This window comes from Pseudoliparis swirei, chromosome 2 (genome assembly GCF_029220125.1).
Source record: "Pseudoliparis swirei isolate HS2019 ecotype Mariana Trench chromosome 2, NWPU_hadal_v1, whole genome shotgun sequence".
Lineage (NCBI taxonomy): Eukaryota > Metazoa > Chordata > Actinopteri > Perciformes > Liparidae > Pseudoliparis > Pseudoliparis swirei.
The window spans coordinates 17,040,888-17,059,435 of record NC_079389.1 but is presented as its reverse complement, the minus strand read 5'-3'; the positions used below and the strand labels follow the sequence as shown (position 1 = coordinate 17,059,435).

Sequence of the window (18,548 nt, the reverse complement as noted above, 5' to 3'; positions counted from 1 at the left end):
TTTTACTTGTCACAGTATATATAGTTAGAGGCTCTGCCTCTAGTCTGACGTAACGGAATACTTCCTCCACTTAATGTGGATTTAAATCTCATAATATCAGTACAGAGTTTACTCACAGTAAATTTCATTTCGGAAGCCTAGTTGTCGTTAATCTGTAGTTTATTACTAATGTTAGTTAAATAGGTTTCCTGCTAACCCAACTAAGTAACTTAACAGTACCCAGAGTTAGTCAACGTTAACCTGTAACTAGGTGACTTGCTCTATGACTCATCACTGCTTAGCTAATGAGGATTTATATTTTATTAGTTCATGCCAACCAACTAGAATTAATTAAAAAGGCAAATATAAAAAAGGCAAATATTATAAAAACAATATTGTATCACGTGCGTGTGTGTGTGTCTGTGTGTGTGTGTGTGTGTATCTGTCTGTGTGTGTGTATGTGTGTCTGTGTGTGTGTCTGTGTGTGTGTGTGTCTGTGTGTGTGTGTATCTGTGTGTGTGTGTATGTGTGTGTCTGTGTGTCTGTGTGTGTGTCTGTGTGTGGGTATGTGTGTGTGTGTGTGTGTGTGTCTGTTTGTCTGTGTGTCTGTATGTGTGTGTGTGTGTCTGTGTGTCTGTATGTGTGTGTGTGTCTGTGTGTGTGTGTGTGTCTGTGTGTGTGTCTGTGTGTCTGTATGTGTGTGTGTGTGTCTGTGTGTGTGTCTGTGTGTGTCTCTGTGTGTATGTGTGTGTGTCTGTTTGTCTGTGTGTCTGTATGTGTGTGTGTGTCTGTGTGTGTGTATCTGTCTGTTTGTGTGTGTGTCTGTGTGTGTGTGTCTGTGTGTGTGTGTATCTGTCTGTGTGTGTGTGTGTGTGTGTGTGTGTGTGTGTGTTTGAGCTCATTTCCCCCCGCAAAAATAACTCTGCTACTCCAGTGCGCCAGAATCCCCAAAACAAACAAACAAGAAGCCGTTTGACCCGATAGTTCACCTCATGATTGCCAACACGACTGCGGAACCGGTCACAGATTTTATCAGCACATAAAACAAAGACCGGAAGTTTAACGAGGTTCGGTATAGTTTACAGTCCAGCGGGATCCTACACAGATATATTGCTAACAGTTTGTTGCCACCACCTGTTTGTCCATCTTCCTCCTCTTGCCTCTCGTTATACCTGTCGAGCTTGTCCTTTTACCAGTAGTTCCTCATTAACACCTGTGTGGCTCTCTTATCGACCTCCTGGTCTCTAATTACCAGCCGTTCCTTTGTTTGGTCATTTAAACTACGTGCGGTCTTCTCTGTCCACCTCGCTCTACCTGTCCATTGACATTTAAAACTACCCGTCTGTCGTTAATCACCTGTCTGTAGCCTCTTCGTCTAACTGTCTGTCTCTCTAAACACCTGTCTCTCTGGCTGCTTGACTTTAAAAGGCCACAGGAGGACCGGCTCCCTCACTGACAACTTTTATTCCGATATAAAAAGACACTGCGTCCATTAAAATAATTGTACACATCATGTTGATCAGAATTACGAATATGGCCTCGATTGCCACCTCATTCTGCATTTTAAATAAAGCCCTCAGTCCTGTCACACCTAAATTTACCCCGGTGGCTAAACTGAAAGAGTAAAACAAACACACCGTGGTCACCTTCACGAGCAGCCGGCGTGCATTGCCATATAAAGACAAAACCTTTTTCATTCCTGTTTCTGAAGCGTGTCACTTCCTTCCTCGTAGGTTTGAACAGATGCGTCGGTGGCGACTCAGTGCGCTGCCTGTCAAGCAGTGAGCCGCGCAGCAGCCAGACCAAGCAACTGAGGAAGAGAGAGATTGACCACCCTCGACGCCCAGAGATCACCAGCCTCCTCGCCTCACCTCTCAGGTAACTAAACACAAGGTCAACGGGCCTCTGGGCCACACAGGTGTTTCCTGAAGGCATCACTGTGAGATGAAAGACAAGAAAGAACCAAAAGTTTTGAAATCTTATTTGGTTTGGATTTTATCTACGATTTCATAATCCAAACGTCCGACTGTTTTTCCACTGCAGGCCTGGTTTGCGCTCACATGTTGTCCCACTTCATAAACGAACACGAAGCAGCAACTAAAACCAAAACACCTGGACAGTTTTACAACTTAAAATCATGTCAAACTTGCGCAGCCGAAAGGATCAGATCAGTTAGAGGCCGAGGCCTCCGGGGGGAGGAAGAAGAAGTAAAACCACTGCAGCGAGCTGAAAGGAAGTTTGCGGTTAGCTTCACTTCAACTGCTACAAAATCTATACTTAATTTCTTCTCAGTCTTCACACAGGTTGGATTCATACTGATGAGTTTCCTCTTGTCATATGTCACCATCAGGAAGTTGAATCATTCGTCTCTAAGGTTGAAGTCAGTCTTCTTTGTGGTTTGAAGTATGACTCTTTTTTTAACGTCCTCCTCGATCACATTTATCTTCGCCAAAAAAGGATCTAAAGACACACACACACACACACACACTGTCCAAGTGAATAACCACAGGCTAAAATAAAATGCCCTGTGTGTCATGTGATTCCCTACTTCTCCGAATTGCTTCACTCTCACGCATATGCAGTTTTTTTCCTTTCTTGAGACACACAAAGTCGATGTCAACAGTTACAGAACTATTGCTGCAGTTCATTTAAAGCACACAACCGTGTTCTCCGTTGGTTTCCCCTTCAGTAGCTTTAAAGGAAGTGGAGATACAATGATTGATACCACATATAACCCTCCTTAGCGTAAATACTATACACTGAGAGAAACAGCTAGCATGTCTCTAAAGGTAACTCCATCCTACCAGCACCGCCAAAGATTACCAGGAGGTCCGACCGCACTTGGTCGCCTTATCCAACAAACTTTTCTGGATATTTTGACCCACAATCTAGCGGATATGTGACACGGTGCAATGTTATGAGGGAATAGCAGTACGTCCCAATTAAATTCATACAGTACGTACTAAAAGTAAAAAGAAAAAGTACGTAATTTGGAAAGCAGCGGATTCCCCTGGTTATGATGGCATCAATTTTTTATTTCCATCGTGAGTCTGACGGTGTTACACAAAGGGAGTGTAACACTCAGAGTACAGGCTACCTGTGGCACCAGCAGCTCTCGTTACAAACGGCAGAAGCAAACAAAGAAGTCCTTCTCTGTCGGGCAGGAAGTGCAGCCGAAGCAGGAAGTTGGAGGCCGGCAGAAGTGAGAACTATGAGCAGTTTTCATCACAACATTAGGAGACATCAAGTTCCTCCTTTTTCTGCACAGCTGCACACGGATGCCGAGCTGCCCGACCCTGTCAGGCTCTGATTAAATTTGAGGATGTTGGGTCTTTTTTTGATCTGTGTCAGTTTCAGGTTCCCAACATGACCGCCCCAGTGCCGATCTCTCCGGAGGAACAGGAGGAACTTAGAGAAGCTTTTGCCAAGATTGGTAAGTTCTAGCTCTCATCTCCTCTTTTGATTCAACTGGTGCATAAACTTTAGGTACTTTGGGTTTTATTTAATTCTATCTTCAACCCTTCAGTTGTAGTTTACCAAACCAAGTTTAAAAGCGTGCTCAATACGCATTTAGCAAGTGTCATGAAAACTGTATTAAAGTGTTTCTGTTTCAGGAGTTTGACCTCTGACCTTTCCATTCTTCTCCAGATGTGGACAACAATGGATTCATCAGCAAGGCCGAGCTCACCGAGCTGTTCAGGGCCGCTAACCTGCCGCTGCCGGGCTACAGGGTCAGAGAGATCGTCCAGGAACTGACCAAGACGTCCGACCAGCTCACCTTTGATGAATTCACTCAGGTGAGTCCAAACGTAGTGTTCTTGTTTACTGGCGGGTTGAAGGTGGTTTCCTCCAAATTACTTTTGTTATTACAAACGTTCAGAAAGAAATGCTTCAAAGATCGGTCAATAAAAGTCTGCTCAAGAGATGACACCAGATGTAGTATACTATATATATATTTATATAAATATTAATATTAATATAAGGCTGCTTATCTAAAGCGAGAACAGAATGCTGCTTTTCCTCTTTGCAGCACATCTTCAGTTTATTGTCTATTTTGCATCTTTTGTACCCTCTGCTGTCAAAGCGTTGAACCTCTTCCCTTTCCTAAACTGCCTCTGGTGTGAATTCATTATGAATCTTTATACGTGTGTGTCGACCGTCAGATTGTTCATGGGCTGAAGAGCACGGCGGTGGCAAAGACCTTCAGGAAGGCCATCAATAAAAAGGAGGGAATCTGTAACGTGGCCGGAACCTCAGAGCAGTCCGGCACTCAGCACTCATACTCAGGTCTGTGACCAGTGACACACACACACACACACACACACCTACACACACACACACACAGACAGATACACACACACACACACACACACACACACACACACACACACACACACAGACACACACACACACACAGACACACAGACACACACAGATACACACACACACACACACACACACACACACACACAGACACAGACACACACACACACACAGACAGATACACACACAGATACACACACAGACATACACACACACACAGACACACACACACACACACACACACATACACAGACACACAGACACAGACACACACACACACACACACATACAGACACAGAGACACACAGACACACACACACATACACACACCGACACACAGACACAGACACACACACAGATACACACACACAGACAGATACACACACACACAGACACACACACACATACACACACACACATACACCCACACACAGACAGATACACACACACACACACACAGACAGATACACACACACACACACAGACAGATACACACACACACACACAGACAGATACACACACACACACAGACATATACACACACACATACACACACAGACACACACACACAGACAGATACACACACACAGAAATAAGTGTATTTGTATTTGCATTTTCTTCATTTCCACCTGTATCAGGGCGTTGAAAGAGCACCTTCATTTTTGGGAGGTTAAAATCAAGAATGGTGTCTTTTGGGCTGCTCCCTGTGAACCGCTGTGGGATTCCTCTCTCTCTCTCTTCAGAGGAGGAGAAAGTGGCGTTTGTAAACTGGATCAATAAAGCGCTGGCGAAGGATGCCGACTGTAAACATGTTCTGCCGATGGATCCCGACGGCGACAACCTGTTCACCGCGATGGGAGACGGGATCGTTCTCTGGTACGTTCTGTTTTATATGATTATCAGATTTATTTTTAGGAATTTCTCAACATATTGTAAGTTAGATTTTTCCCCTTCAGATTGATCCGGCTGTAATGTCGACACGTTGCATAATGACACTGAAGCCAGCAGCTACTTAGCTTAGCTTAGCATAGAGACTGGCAAAGTATGTTAGTCTGTTCATTTGTTTAAAGTATATTTTGGGATGTGCTTCATTCTATAAATGCGTCTTTAAGATGTTTCAATGTTCTCGCTTGTTAGTAAGATGATCAACCTGTCGGTCCCCGACACCATCGATGAGAGAACCATCAACAAGAAGAAGCTCACGCCTTTCACCATCCAGGTAAACACCCGATGCAGTCACTCTGTGCATGTTTCCCGCTCTGCGAGTGTGTTCTCATCGTGTCGCTCGGCCCGACAGGAGAACCTGAACTTGGCTCTGAACTCATCGTCCGCCATCGGCTGCCACGTGGTCAACATCGGAGCTGAGGACCTGAAGGAGGGCAGGCAGCACCTGGTCCTGGGTCTGCTGTGGCAGGTCATCAAGATCGGGCTGTTCGCCGACATCGAGCTCAGCAGGAATGAAGGTGTGTGTGTGTGTGTGTGTGTGTGTGTGTGTGTGTTTAAAAAGCAACCCTAAATACAACCTCAGAAATGACCACAGAGATTAAAGGAATAGTTTGACATGTGGTCTCATGTCGGTGGAGTTAGCTTAGCTTAGCACAAAGACTGGAAACTGGGGGAAACTGCTAGCCTGGCTCTGTCTTAAGGTATCTGAATCAACCCCAGCGGCTGCTCTGAAGCGACCTGATGAACCCAGTGTGTGTGTGTGTGTGTGTGTGTGTGTTTTGTGCACAGCTCTGATCGCTCTGCTGCGTGATGGAGAGAGTCTGGAAGATCTGATGAAACTTTCCCCTGAGGAGCTGCTGCTGCGTTGGGCCAACTATCACCTGGAGGAGGCTGGCTGCGGCAAGATCAATAACTTCAGCTCCGACATCAAGGTTATACACACACACACACACACACACACACACACACACACACACACACAAACAAACACACAGAAGTCTTAGTCTGATCAATCAGTTGATGTTTTTCTTAACGAATTGAATAAATCTGTATAAAATATACATACAATCTCAAATGCCTGATGAGAACCTGTAGATATTAAAATCTCTGAGATGGTGGAGGTCTGTCTCTGAAAAACAGCTGCTTCAAAATATTTTTTTATGATCAATCTACTAAACTTTATGTAAACATGTTGACGACGAAACAGACAGGGATGTCAGCCAGATTCAAATAGAAAACAAGATTCACATCATCTATTTATCTGATCTCAAAGACAAACAAGAATGAATATGGGAATTTAAATTCTGTTATAAGTAAAATCCCTTCAGTCTGCAGTAGTTTTCACTCCCAAACTGTTTGTGCATGTTTCAGGACTCCAAGGCGTACTACAACCTCCTGAACCAAGTGGCACCCAAAGGAGACGAGGAGGGAATCCCCCCCATCGCCATCGACATGTCAGGACTCAGGGTGAGAGACTCCGGCCTTTTGGGTTATCTCAAACTGACGTGACTCGTCACTTTGCTCTTATAGATACAGAATAACTCTTAGTGCATTAATATCAATTAGTGCTGAAACTGTCAACTATTTATAGTAATGAATATTCTGCAATAAAAATCTTTACAATAAAATGACTCAATGCTCAAGTTGACGCCTTAAAATCGCTTGTTTTAATAGCCAGCAGACTAAAAATAATAACATAATATAGTAATAATAGATTTTATTTACATAGCTCTTTCACATAAAACAAAGAAAAGCAACAACATGCTCACACTTGAGAAGAAGGGAAACTGACTCAAACAATTTATTTGCAGATTAGTTAATTAAGTATCGACTAATCAACTCGTCTAATCGTATAATATTAACATAATTTATTAGATAACAAACCCCCAAATCATATTGTATAATATTTTCTGTTTTTGAACCAGGATTAAAATATTAAAGACGGGATGTGGCAAATAAAAAAATAAATAATGGAATAAAATACCCAACTAAAACATACATAATAATAATAATGAAACAAATAGGAAATAAATTGGTGCTAGCATTTATAAAAAGCTTAGAGAATATATTTAAAAGATAATCCGTGTCTGCAGGAGACAGAGGACATGCAGCGGGCCGAGTGCATGCTGGACCAGGCCGACCGGCTCGGATGCAGACAGTTCGTCATGCCAACGGACGTCGTCCGCGGCAACCCCAAATTGAACTTGGCCTTTGTTGCCAATCTGTTCAACAAGTACCCGGCGCTGAAGAAACCAGAGAACCAGGACATCGACTGGAGCTCCATCGAAGGTGAGTTCATGCTCAGGGACGGAGTGGGAGACGCCACTCTTCTCTCTCGTCCTGCAAACCTCTTTATTCATGGCAGTTCAGACATTTGTCATTTCCAGTCATTTCTTTTATACAATTGTTAAGCAATCTGCGAGAAGGAAGGCACTGTAGTCTTGTCTTGTCACAGCATTCTCGGTCACAAAGTCAAGTCGGAGAAATCGACCGAGAAGTCGTAAAAAGTATGGAATTAAAAAACTAAAAACATGTAGGACGCCTTTACTTTCAGTATTTGTAAATTATCGTCAAATGAAGATGCAGTTCACATTTTGCTGATTTGAATTGATATTAAATTACACGGAATTATCTATGATTACTCATTTTGTGATATCATTAACTATTTACATCCACTATATAAAGTCATGTGACCTAGTATTTTACTCTTGTTCTGTTTCCAGTTGCAGCTTTCATGTCGACACACTTTAGACTGTATCTGTTCTTAATCACGAGATTAAAAAAAACACTTAGTATTTTATTAGTTTATTAATTTAGGTTCACAGTTGAAAATCATGTAATGTTATTTTGCATATTTTGATGGCAGCCAAACTTGTTAAGAGTCTGAAGGGCAGTGAAACACGACCGTTGCTGGACTACATTGACATATGTTTGTGACACAGACAACGTGACGCTGTACTTTAGTCATTCCTGTTTTTTAAAATCGGAGCTCTGATGTCGTTCTTTCAGGTGAAACCAGGGAGGAGCGAACCTTCAGGAACTGGATGAACTCACTGGGGGTCAACCCTCGTGTCAACCACCTCTACATGTAAGAAACACTCTTCTTCTCTGGCCACTGAAACGGTTTCACACTTCCTGCCTTTAAAAACGTGCAGCAGAGTGAGCCACAAGCAGAGTGGGTGATGATGATATGGTGCTGGCCCTCCAGTGAAATGAACGTCCTGTTTGTTCCAGAGACATCGATGACGCCCTGGTGATCTTCCAGTTGTACGAGAAGATCAAGGTGCCGGTGGACTGGGACAAAGTCAACAAGCCTCCCTACTCTAAGCTGGGCAGCAACATGAAGAAGGCACGGCAGCCGAGTTCAAGTGTTTAAAGAGTTTAAAGACTGAGAAAAAGCTCAGCAAATATCTGCTGGCATGCATAACGTTTCTTCATATTGTGTTTGCATACTAACTTTAGTACAAATAAGATGGATGGGAACGTCGTTAGTTTTCAGGTATTCGGCAAGAAACCAAATTCATGGAGAAATTAAAATGTTGACGTGATGGCGGTAAATGAAAAGTTAGTACAATTCATCCTGATGGAAACGTGCACGTCTGAACCAATTATCAGCACAAGCCTTACAACAGTTTTTCATTTATTTCAGTCAAAACTCAAATTTACAAAAAGATTAGAATTATTAAAAATGACGCCATTCTGAATAAACAAATGGTCTCAACATGCTGCTTAAGTTAGCAGCACATTGATTGATGGTGCCTCCCATATCAATACTCATCTTAAAATGCTGTTTTAGCTTTAATTGTTGATAAAAAAACTTCCAGAAAATAGAACTCGACTGTCAGTAAAATAAAATGTATCCGTCTGTTCCAGCTGGAGAACTGTAACTACGCAGTGGAGTTGGGGAAGAAGGAGGCCAAATTCTCTCTGGTGGGAATCGCAGGTCAGGACTTGAACGCAGGGAATCGAACTCTCACCCTCGCTCTGCTCTGGCAGCTCATGAGGAGGTAACAACACGTTTGTCTTTCAGTTCTTAACTTTTTTTTAAAGTAAAAAAAAAAATACACAAAACAACAACAAAATGTTCTCTTAATTTAAAGGAATGACTTTTCAAAATGGCTCTGAAAGTTTGTTTCTTGTTGTCTTGATCGTTGTCGTGAGATTCACAACAGTTTAATATATCTTCACGTCTTACAAAGTCGACACATCTAATTCAGTTTCCTTATCTATCAAAGAAGACTTTAGTTTTAAAAGATGTTTCTATTGACCCTGGGCAGGTGAGGCTTTTATTTATTAAAGCCAGTGACTGTTGCGGTCTGTTCCCTCAAGATACACCCTGAACATCCTGGAGGACCTGGGCGCCGGTCAGAAAGTGACGGATGACACCATCGTGACCTGGGTCAACGACATGCTCACGCAGGCTGGGAAACACAAAATCTCCAGCTTTAAGGTAACCGGAACACAAAGCTCACCATCAATACTTTTTTTTTATTTGTATGAGAACCAATACGATGACGCATGACATATATCTGACATTTACTTTGACCTTTTTTAACCTCCACATATTCCTTTGACATATTTGACCATACTAAGACATATTTAATGATGTTTTTAATGACACATGCATTGTATAGGTTATATGACTTTATGGCATTCTTTCCTATGACAATTCTATTTGAAGTTTTGGTTTGATTGTTCGAGATTAATTATATATACACTACCGTTCAAAAGTTTGGGGTCATCCAGACAATTTCGTGTCTTCCATGAAAACTCACTTTTATTCATCAAATGAATTGAAAATTGAATAGAAAATATAGTCAAGATATTGACAAGGTTAGAAATAATGATTAATATTTGAAGTATTAATTTTGTTCTTCAAACTTCAAGCTCAAAGGAAGGTCAGTTGTATAGCTTATATCAGTGGTCCCCAACCTTTTTTGAGCCACGGACCGGTTCCGTGTCAGAAATTATTTTCACGGACCGGCAATATAAATGACGTAATACATATGACGTCATACAATTATACGAAGGGCATAAAGTGTCAAAACTACAACTCATCATTACGCCGAATGAGTGTGAGCCGTGCTTGTTTACCTGCAACGAGCCGCTGATGGAGACGGCGACACAGACGTGTGTTTGGTCCGCTGCTCCTAACCGAGTTCTGGTCGCTGTCATTAGAACACCAGCAGAGTTGTTGTGTGAAATGTCCCTTAAGGCCACCGTCATTTGCATCTCGAACTAATTTTTTTTCTATCTCGGACGGGCTCGATTCACCGGGTGGGTTTGTTTACAAATGGGTTGCAGGTCTATTCTTTTGCAGTCGGGTCTTTTGTGGTTGGAGTACCGCTCAAACTCTTGTAAAAGCCTCTTCCACCCGGTCAACGTCTGAAACATGTAGAATGTTCCGCTGTTCGCTCGCCCACACAGCAGCGACTTTATCGGCCAACTTGAAAACAGTTGTCATTTCCCTGAAGTGACATAATTCATTGAGCAGGTTGAATATGTTTTAAGATTCTTTGTCACTGAAATGTGCCGCCAGCAGAGGGTTCGGCGCGTGAGACTCGCCTGCAGCGATAAACCCGAACTTTAAGACTCCTGAACGCGGCTCAGACCGACACACGGGTGGATCCGGTCCTTTTTCAAAATAAAATATTTTTCCGACTGATTAAAAAAAACAATTTTTAAACTTTATTTATTCACTTTTTTTCCGCGGCCCGGTTCCAACCAAGCCGCAGCCCGGGGGTTGGAGACCCCTGGCTTATATCACCAGCATAACTGTTTTCAGCTGTGCTAACATAATTGCACAAGGGTTTTCTAATCAGACATTAGTCTTCTAAGGCGATTAGCAAACACAATGTACCATTAGAACACTGGAGTGATAGTTGATGGAAATGGGCCTCTATACACCTATGGAGATATTTCATTAGAAACCAGACGTTTCCACCTAGAATAGTCATTTACCACATTAACAATGTATAGTGTGTATTTTTGATTAATGTTATCTTTATTGAAAAAACAGTGCTTTTCTTTGAAAAATAAAGACATTTCTAAGTGACCCCAAACTTTTGAACGGTAGTGTATATATATATATATATATATATATGTGTGTGTGTGTGTGCGTATATAGGATGGTTCTATCGGCAGCAGTATGCCGGTTCTGGACTTGATCGATGCCATCCAGCCCGGATCGATCAGATATGACCTGCTGAAGACAGAAGACCTAACTGAAGAGGAGAAACTCAACAATGCAAAGTACTGACACGTATTTCTTTTAAACAAATTCACTTACATCATTTCCCTCTTCTGTGTCATTTCTAAGACGGAAACCGATCTTCTCACCTCTTCGCGCTCTGTCATTGTGTTCACAGGTACGCCATCTCCATGGCCAGGAAAATCGGCGCCCGGGTGTACGCGCTGCCCGAGGACCTGGTGGAGGTCAATCCTAAGATGGTGATGACGGTGTTTGCCTGTCTCATGGCCCGCGGCATGAAGAGAGCCTAACGACCACCACCACTCAACGAGAACCCATACACATGGATTCTGGATAGGTCAGATAATAAAGAAAGAGGTGATGTCTGAAGGCAAAGGGACCTTGGAGAGTTTATGTTTGGTCCAACCACTGGGGTCTATGCGTTTTACACACTGATGACAAAAGTAATCTGATTGTTAGTCTTTTTGTTGCAATATTGTCTTTTGTCTTCAAAACACCAGTGATCTGCAGCAGTGAAGCAGGTTAATCACGGGACGAGTCTTACCTGCTCAGGTTTTAAAAATCACAAACTTTACGCCCAATGTACACAAGAAATAAACAGGTTTTTGTATCAAGACCTGTGTTGTTATTGTATAAGAGATTGTGCCAGAATAACTAATGACATCACTTAACATTTAAAGAGTCACTCGACAATCACTGCTGGGTGGTTACAGGTGCACGGGAACACTTCTGACCACGACCGTCTGACGCTGGTCAGTGGTGGAACGGCATGAAGACGTTAACCAGAGAAACGAGTTACGCTTTAAAAAAGGAACAGCGTGATATTTTGGGAAATATCCTGATACACAGAAGTCAATACAAATGTTGTATAGGATGGCAGAAAAAGAACTAAACTTTCACAAAAAGGTAATGTCACAGAAAGGCCATTGAAAATGTCAGTATTGTATGTAAAAAAAGAAAGAAGTCATATTATGGTATGTCATGAAAAGAAACACTGCACGGTGGTGTAGTGGCGAGCACTGTCGCCTCACAGCAAGAGGGCCGTGGGTTCAATTCCCGGTCGGGCGGTCCTTCTGTGTGGAGTTTGCATGTCCTCCCCGTGGCAGCGTGGGTTCCCTCCGGGTTCTCCGGCTTCCTCCCAAAGACATGCTGCTTAGGTTACTTGAACTCTAAATTGCCCGAAGGTGTGAGCGTGAATGGTTGTCTGTCTCTGTGCCCTGGAGGGACTGGCCAGGGTGTACCCTGCCTTCACCCTGTCAGCTGGGATCGGCTCCATTTTAAAAACTCAGTAAGTCAAGTTCATTTAAACAGTCCTGTATGTCATTAAAAATGTCTTCAGCTTTAATTGATTTTTTTACCTCATAGTATAGTTTGTTATTTTTTATGATCAAGCTCTTATGGACAGGGATTGCGCAACTGAGATATAAAATGATCTATTTTACACTAAAAGATCACGTCGACTTTAACAACCGGACCAAGTTCACATTTTGTCAACTGTATAGAAAACAAAGCTGCGCGATGTCATCCAGTCTGCATGTGATGTCATCGGCCTGCATGTGATGTCATGTAGTCTGCCACGGTGCCGTCTGAATGTGGTTTAGCTGCGTTCACAATGAGGGGATCATTGATTTATTTCATAATATTTAGCCAATAAATAAAATCACCAAGGAGAGAGCAAAAAAACCACAAGATTTAATTAAACATTCCGTTTAATTTGAGGGAGAAAAAAAAGAAGAAAAAAAATGTGCAAGATTTCCAATGGAAAGAGCACTGGTAAAAAAAAAAATGAAATGGTGAATCGAATTAGTCCTCGTTTTGTTTTTTTTAGCTTCTGGAAAAGAGAAAGGGGAAATGGTGACAGAGTTCAGAGGCAGAACTGGATTTTAAAGTCTGAAGAAAACGTCACTACATATTTACAATATTAAGCCGGTTAGTTTCTGCTCCTGTGACGTACAAAGACATGGAGGATGTCCCTTTGATATACGTGGCACTAATTTAATAATTCGGGCCACTTCTACTGTCCGTGCAGTGTCTGTGAGGGTGGTTATTTGGCAGGTTTGGCCTCGGCGGGGCTATCTCCGGTGTCGAGGGTCTTGAGGAGGCGGAACAGGCCGGCGGCCTCTCGGATTCGGCTGAACTCGATGCAAAAGGCCTGAACCTCGATGAAGAGGTCCTGGACGTTGATGATCTTGTTTCGGATCAGCGACTGGAGGAAGACGCAGACCAGGCGGACCAGGCGGTTCTGGAGGATGACGTCATTAAAGTCAGTGGAAACAACTAGAATGACAAACATTTTAAAACAGCAGCACAGACTACCCCCAAAAATAAAACTGACCATTATAACCTTCAGGAAGGAGGATTCAATGGGTTATTCATTTATCTGAGCGAGAGGACCAAATACTGGGCCTGAACAGTTTGGTTGTTATTCTGTATTAATCATTTGGCGTGGTGAATACATCTTGTATGACATAATTGTTATGAATTAATTCTAATAATGTACAGGAGTAACATTACTCGTAAATTTAATGCAGTGACACAATGACTGATTTAATTTTGCTGACATTTTGGCGCCTCGAGAGAAACGCTCAGTGAGTTTCTTTCAACTCATTTTCTGTTTTCGTGAGAATGAAGATCTAATAAAACACAGCATCTTAAATATGATATATAAAGTGCTGCGCTTTACCTGCATGTACTTGTCTTTGATTTGCTCACAGGTGGAGATGCAGTTGGAGATGTAGAGGTGGATGAACTCTGGAGGCAAGTCCACAGCTGTGGTCAACCTGAGGAAGCACGAGCAACGATTTAGGGAAAAAAGAAAATCCATCAATGTTTAAGGAAGAAATGTCGCCTTTATAACGAGACACTTCAGTTTGTGTTATGCGAGATATTATTACTTTTTTACTCCACAATATTTGACTGACAGCTTTGGCTACCTTTCAGATGGCAGTTTTTCATCCCTTTCCTGTTAAAGTGATACACACGTGTCTCTGTAGATTACCGACACAGTACAGACGGCAGCGGCCTCACCTGTTGACGACCTCCATGGAGTGCAGCGACATGTCCATGTTAACCAGCACGGAGAAATACTCCGTGATCTGGCTGCTCTGCATCAGCTTCAGCAGCATCTCGATGGCCACCAGCGGGTTGTTCTCCACCAGGTCGGGGAGCTTTGCCGGGGACAGGCCGATGTGATAAACCAACTTCAGGTCCTTCTCCAGCTCGGCCAGCAGCTGAAGAGAGCGACAGTGGTGAAGAAAGCCAAAATTGAATGCATCGACCAACAGACATCGTGTGTGTATTAAAGCCAGAGCCATCTTCTTCGTCTGGGTCGTAGCGCTCCACCAGTGCAATTTATTTCGACACAAGCCCCTGCTGCCACAAATACTCACTAGGGCGCAAAGTGTGAATAAATACATCGCTGAAAATAGTTCCCAACAAAAGCCCTTTCCGCCCGCTTGTTTGATGAAACCAAAACGACGAGTGGAACTATAGATTTGTGGTTTTAAAGATGTTCCTCTTCAGTGGCCGATGTGCTTTAAACGATCGTGTGACCGTCCCAGAGCGACACAAGCTCACCTGCGACTGCTGCTGGGCCGACAGCGGGCTCTTGAAGGCCTTGGACATGATGCGTTTGATCTCCACGCCGGTGCCGTTCTTCACACACATGGAGCGATCCCATTGGACGCTGTGGTCCGGCTCGGTGGGGTTCAGCCACGCCAGCTCGTCCTCGCACGCGTGCAGAGGAGGCGGCGGCCGGATGAACTCGGGGCGAAAGTGACCTGAGGACAGAGACCAGATGATGTGTTCAATGGCCACAGGTTACCAGCAACCAGATCCTGCTGAATCTTAAAAATGTATTTCGGTTGCAGATGGAAAGTGTTTTTTTGCCTAGTCTGCTTGCCAGTTTTGTAACCATGGCAACAGTTGCACCAGATATGAAGGCGTCCTCATATTCGTAGAGTCAGCACCATGAATCAGGATGTGAACAGCAAAGAATTATAATCATCGGACGCCAAGACAGAAAAGAGAAGATCTTTTAAGAAAAATTCCAACATTTAAAACCTTCACCTTAGTTTGTTTATTCGTTTCCCTGCTGAGAAAGATTTCCTTTTTTAGCCGACACATGAAACCAAGTTTAGTCCCCGTTAAATCTGTCGAAAACACAGTTGTGTTCCGTTTTCTCCACAACATAAAATTCTCAAACTTTGAAAACAACACGAGCGCCAAAACCCACTTACTCTCCAGTGGAGGACGGGGCCCTGTGACCAGGGACTCGATGATCTGATTGGCCACGGAGCTGTCGAATCCCGAGTTGGATGAATCTGGGTCGGGGTCGTTCAGGATGCTGGGGAAGCTGGCTTTACTCTGAGTGGGCAGCTCTGACTGACGCTCTGCACGACAGAAACACAAAACACTTCAAGTTCCAGCCTTGAAACACGAGCGCCGTTGGTTTCTTCAGTAGACAAACATTCGGGTGCACCGACCTGCCAACGCGAGCTGCAGCCCACTGATGTCGATGGACTGGGGCATGTTGCCGACGTCCATGCAGGAAACCTGCCTGGGCGTCTTTTTGAAGAGATCTCTGGGCGGCGCCAACATCAGCTGAGACAGGAAGAACTTCTCTGGCTGGGTGATAGGAGGCAGGAAGCCTGGAGAGATCATGTGACACAGAACAGACGTGTGAACGATGACTTTTGAATTATTCATATTGATTGAACGATGAAATGTTATATCACAGTGAAAAGATTCCTAAAAGAATCATCTACAGCTCAAGACGGCTACTTCAAATGTCTTTAAAACTGCCCAAAACCAAAAGAAACTGAGACAGACAGCAATGCCTCACATTCTTTAGTATTATTAAGATTACAAAAAAAATTCTTCTGAGATGTATGCACATTCAAAGTAGTTTGTTGGTTACTGTGTGTCAGTTGACTAATCAATAACTAATTATGTGCGTTTCAAAAAGTGGACTTCATTTGAGAATATATATTCTACAAATAATTATTAATACATTAACGAGGTCATCACTTTAATGTTGCAACGTTTGAGCTTATTTGAATTATTAATAGTCATGTATCTGGTAGATTGTGAATTTCTACACTGCAATAAATAAAGTTATTATCTTCATGAAAGTAAATCTGTATCTACGAGGAATTAAATTATCAAGAAACCTCGTGGAGTAAATCGTATAATAAATGTAACGGTTAGATGCATAAAGTAGCAGCACAAGGAAGTCATAAAATGATTTACAAGTACTTCAAAATTGTCCATAGGGAAATTAACCTATTTATGTCCCACTGCAAGACATCCTACTATTACATCTTCTTTGTACCCACTGACTCCTTTATATTATACTTTCCTTGAACCCTCTTGCACGTGTTTTTTTTAGAAAAATACGCGTTGCTATTTTTACTTTATAATACACTTATTTTAACATGTATGCTATGTCTCGATTATTGCATTATTATCGTTTCATTCTCGGTCTGTTCATTGCACGCGTCACCAAATTACAAACGAGGACACGTGACGCGTCCTCGATCCTGCCATGAATCTCCCGTCCTCTGGAATGCTCCATCCTGGACACGCAGGACAACAACACCGTTTTGAGTAACACAAGGCGTTGTGCGTCACACACACCGACGCGCGAACCCACCGGAGAGCACCTTCTCCTGCTCCTCCCCGACAGGTGACGGGTTCAGCAGGTGCGCGAACACGGCGGCGAAGGGGTTGGCGGCCAGCGGCTCCGTGCGGTACATCTCCCACAGCAGGTAGAGGGCGGTGAGCCGCTGCGGGGAGCTGGGCAGCAGGTCCGGCTGCTGGAGGAGCATGACCAGCACCGAGCCCACCCTGAAGTGCTCCGCCTTCCCGAAGTAGTGATGGAAGTGGGTGGAGAGGCTCTCGAAGGTGTTGGTGCATGCCTCCTCCGATATGATGCTCAGCAGGTTGGACAGCTCCTTCGGGGCGAGGGTCATGGTATCCTCGCCTCGGTGACGCAGGCAAAGCTGGTCTGGAGATCGGCGTCGTCTAAACTTCTGTGTGTCGCTGTTCAATACGGTCGATCCGTCATCACCCGTCACTCCATGTTTGGAGCCGGAAAAACAAAAAGGCACCGAAAGTCATCGCACGCTGAGCAACGAGTTAGCTTCGCTATGCTAAGCTAACTGGCGAAAACCGGTAGAGTCATGGTCCAATTTTAAAAGTCCGTCCGGCAAAACAAAACCCAGCATCGATCGGTTCGTTAGCTACATACCAGTCCACACAGCACCGGAAACACCGACCTATTGGAGAGTATTCCGGTGTGCTGAGGTATGAGGAGAACTGTTACACACGGCTCTGCTGCTTAGCCGTTTAAATTCTGATTTGACCCTACGGGAGCGTTGCATTGTGGGTAGCCTAGTTATGCGTTCCAGGGTTTAACTTCCCGCACAAATCGGACCGCTGTGTTTAAAAGGAAACCTCACGCGGACGCTTTAGGGTAGCACGTGGCTTTAACGCTCGTTTTATTGTGATATATATGAACCAGTAACTTCTAAACTAACGTTTTTTTAAAGTCAAAACGTACCAAAAATGAACACTAAACATGACTAGCTCGCAACCCTCTTTACCCATAAACCCTTGCGATGTACTTCCGGGGTTTGTGCTGGAGTAACAGTGAAAGTCGTAACTCCTTAAAATAGTTCTTGTCAATTTTTTGCTTGAGCCATTATAATAATATGTGGAAGGAAGTGACGAAGTTAAAATACGTACTACTGTACGTACACTAAGTTAAAATGTTTAAATACTTCTACTTTACTCGAGTATATCCGTTTTTTACTTTCTAATTTTACTCCACTACCTCAGAGGACATTATTGTATGGGCTCAATTTTACATCACATTTATCTGATAACTTTTCGAATAAAATGATTGTTTAGTATTATTGATGATGAGGATAATAAAGGGTTTGAGTTTCTTCATTTAGAGACATTAATGAGCTGTTTAGTCTGTTTCTAAAATGAAAGTAGTTAAGTTCATTTGTTTTTGCTGATAAAACAAATAAATACATTGTCTAAACATGTCTTACAGTCTGTTATCAATCATGACTCTTGCATT

The 18,548-nt window shown here is 43.1% G+C and overlaps 2 protein-coding genes across 3 annotated transcripts; one reads left to right on the top strand and one right to left on the bottom strand.

Annotated features, from left to right (window-relative positions):
- The first annotated feature begins 1,751 nt into the window (after window positions 1-1,751).
- Window positions 1,752-12,074, top strand: lcp1 (lymphocyte cytosolic protein 1 (L-plastin)). 2 transcript variants are annotated; one of them, XM_056426310.1, is made up of 16 exons: window positions 1,752-1,857; window positions 3,337-3,412; window positions 3,628-3,776; window positions 4,143-4,266; window positions 5,046-5,178; window positions 5,440-5,521; window positions 5,600-5,765; window positions 6,037-6,179; window positions 6,619-6,714; window positions 7,341-7,536; window positions 8,257-8,335; window positions 8,482-8,596; window positions 9,121-9,254; window positions 9,577-9,697; window positions 11,375-11,499; window positions 11,616-12,074. In XM_056426310.1, the coding sequence occupies exons 2-16, from the start codon at window positions 3,346-3,348 to the stop codon at window positions 11,746-11,748; spliced, it is 1,863 nt and encodes a 620-aa protein (XP_056282285.1). In that variant the 5' UTR covers window positions 1,752-1,857; window positions 3,337-3,345; the 3' UTR covers window positions 11,749-12,074. The 2 variants fall into 2 exon arrangements, with proteins under 2 accessions (XP_056282285.1, XP_056282294.1); XM_056426319.1 differs by having other exon boundaries at window positions 1,753-1,857; window positions 3,331-3,412.
- A 1,075-nt stretch (window positions 12,075-13,149) lies between these two features.
- cnot11 (CCR4-NOT transcription complex, subunit 11) lies at window positions 13,150-18,061 on the bottom strand. The gene is made up of 7 exons (XM_056426385.1): window positions 17,112-18,061; window positions 15,943-16,107; window positions 15,697-15,849; window positions 15,035-15,237; window positions 14,486-14,688; window positions 14,142-14,238; window positions 13,150-13,700 (listed from the first exon to the last, which is right to left on the bottom strand). The coding sequence occupies exons 1-7, from the start codon at window positions 17,428-17,430 to the stop codon at window positions 13,503-13,505; spliced, it is 1,338 nt and encodes a 445-aa protein (XP_056282360.1). The 5' UTR covers window positions 17,431-18,061; the 3' UTR covers window positions 13,150-13,502.
- Window positions 18,062-18,548: the final 487 nt, after the last annotated feature.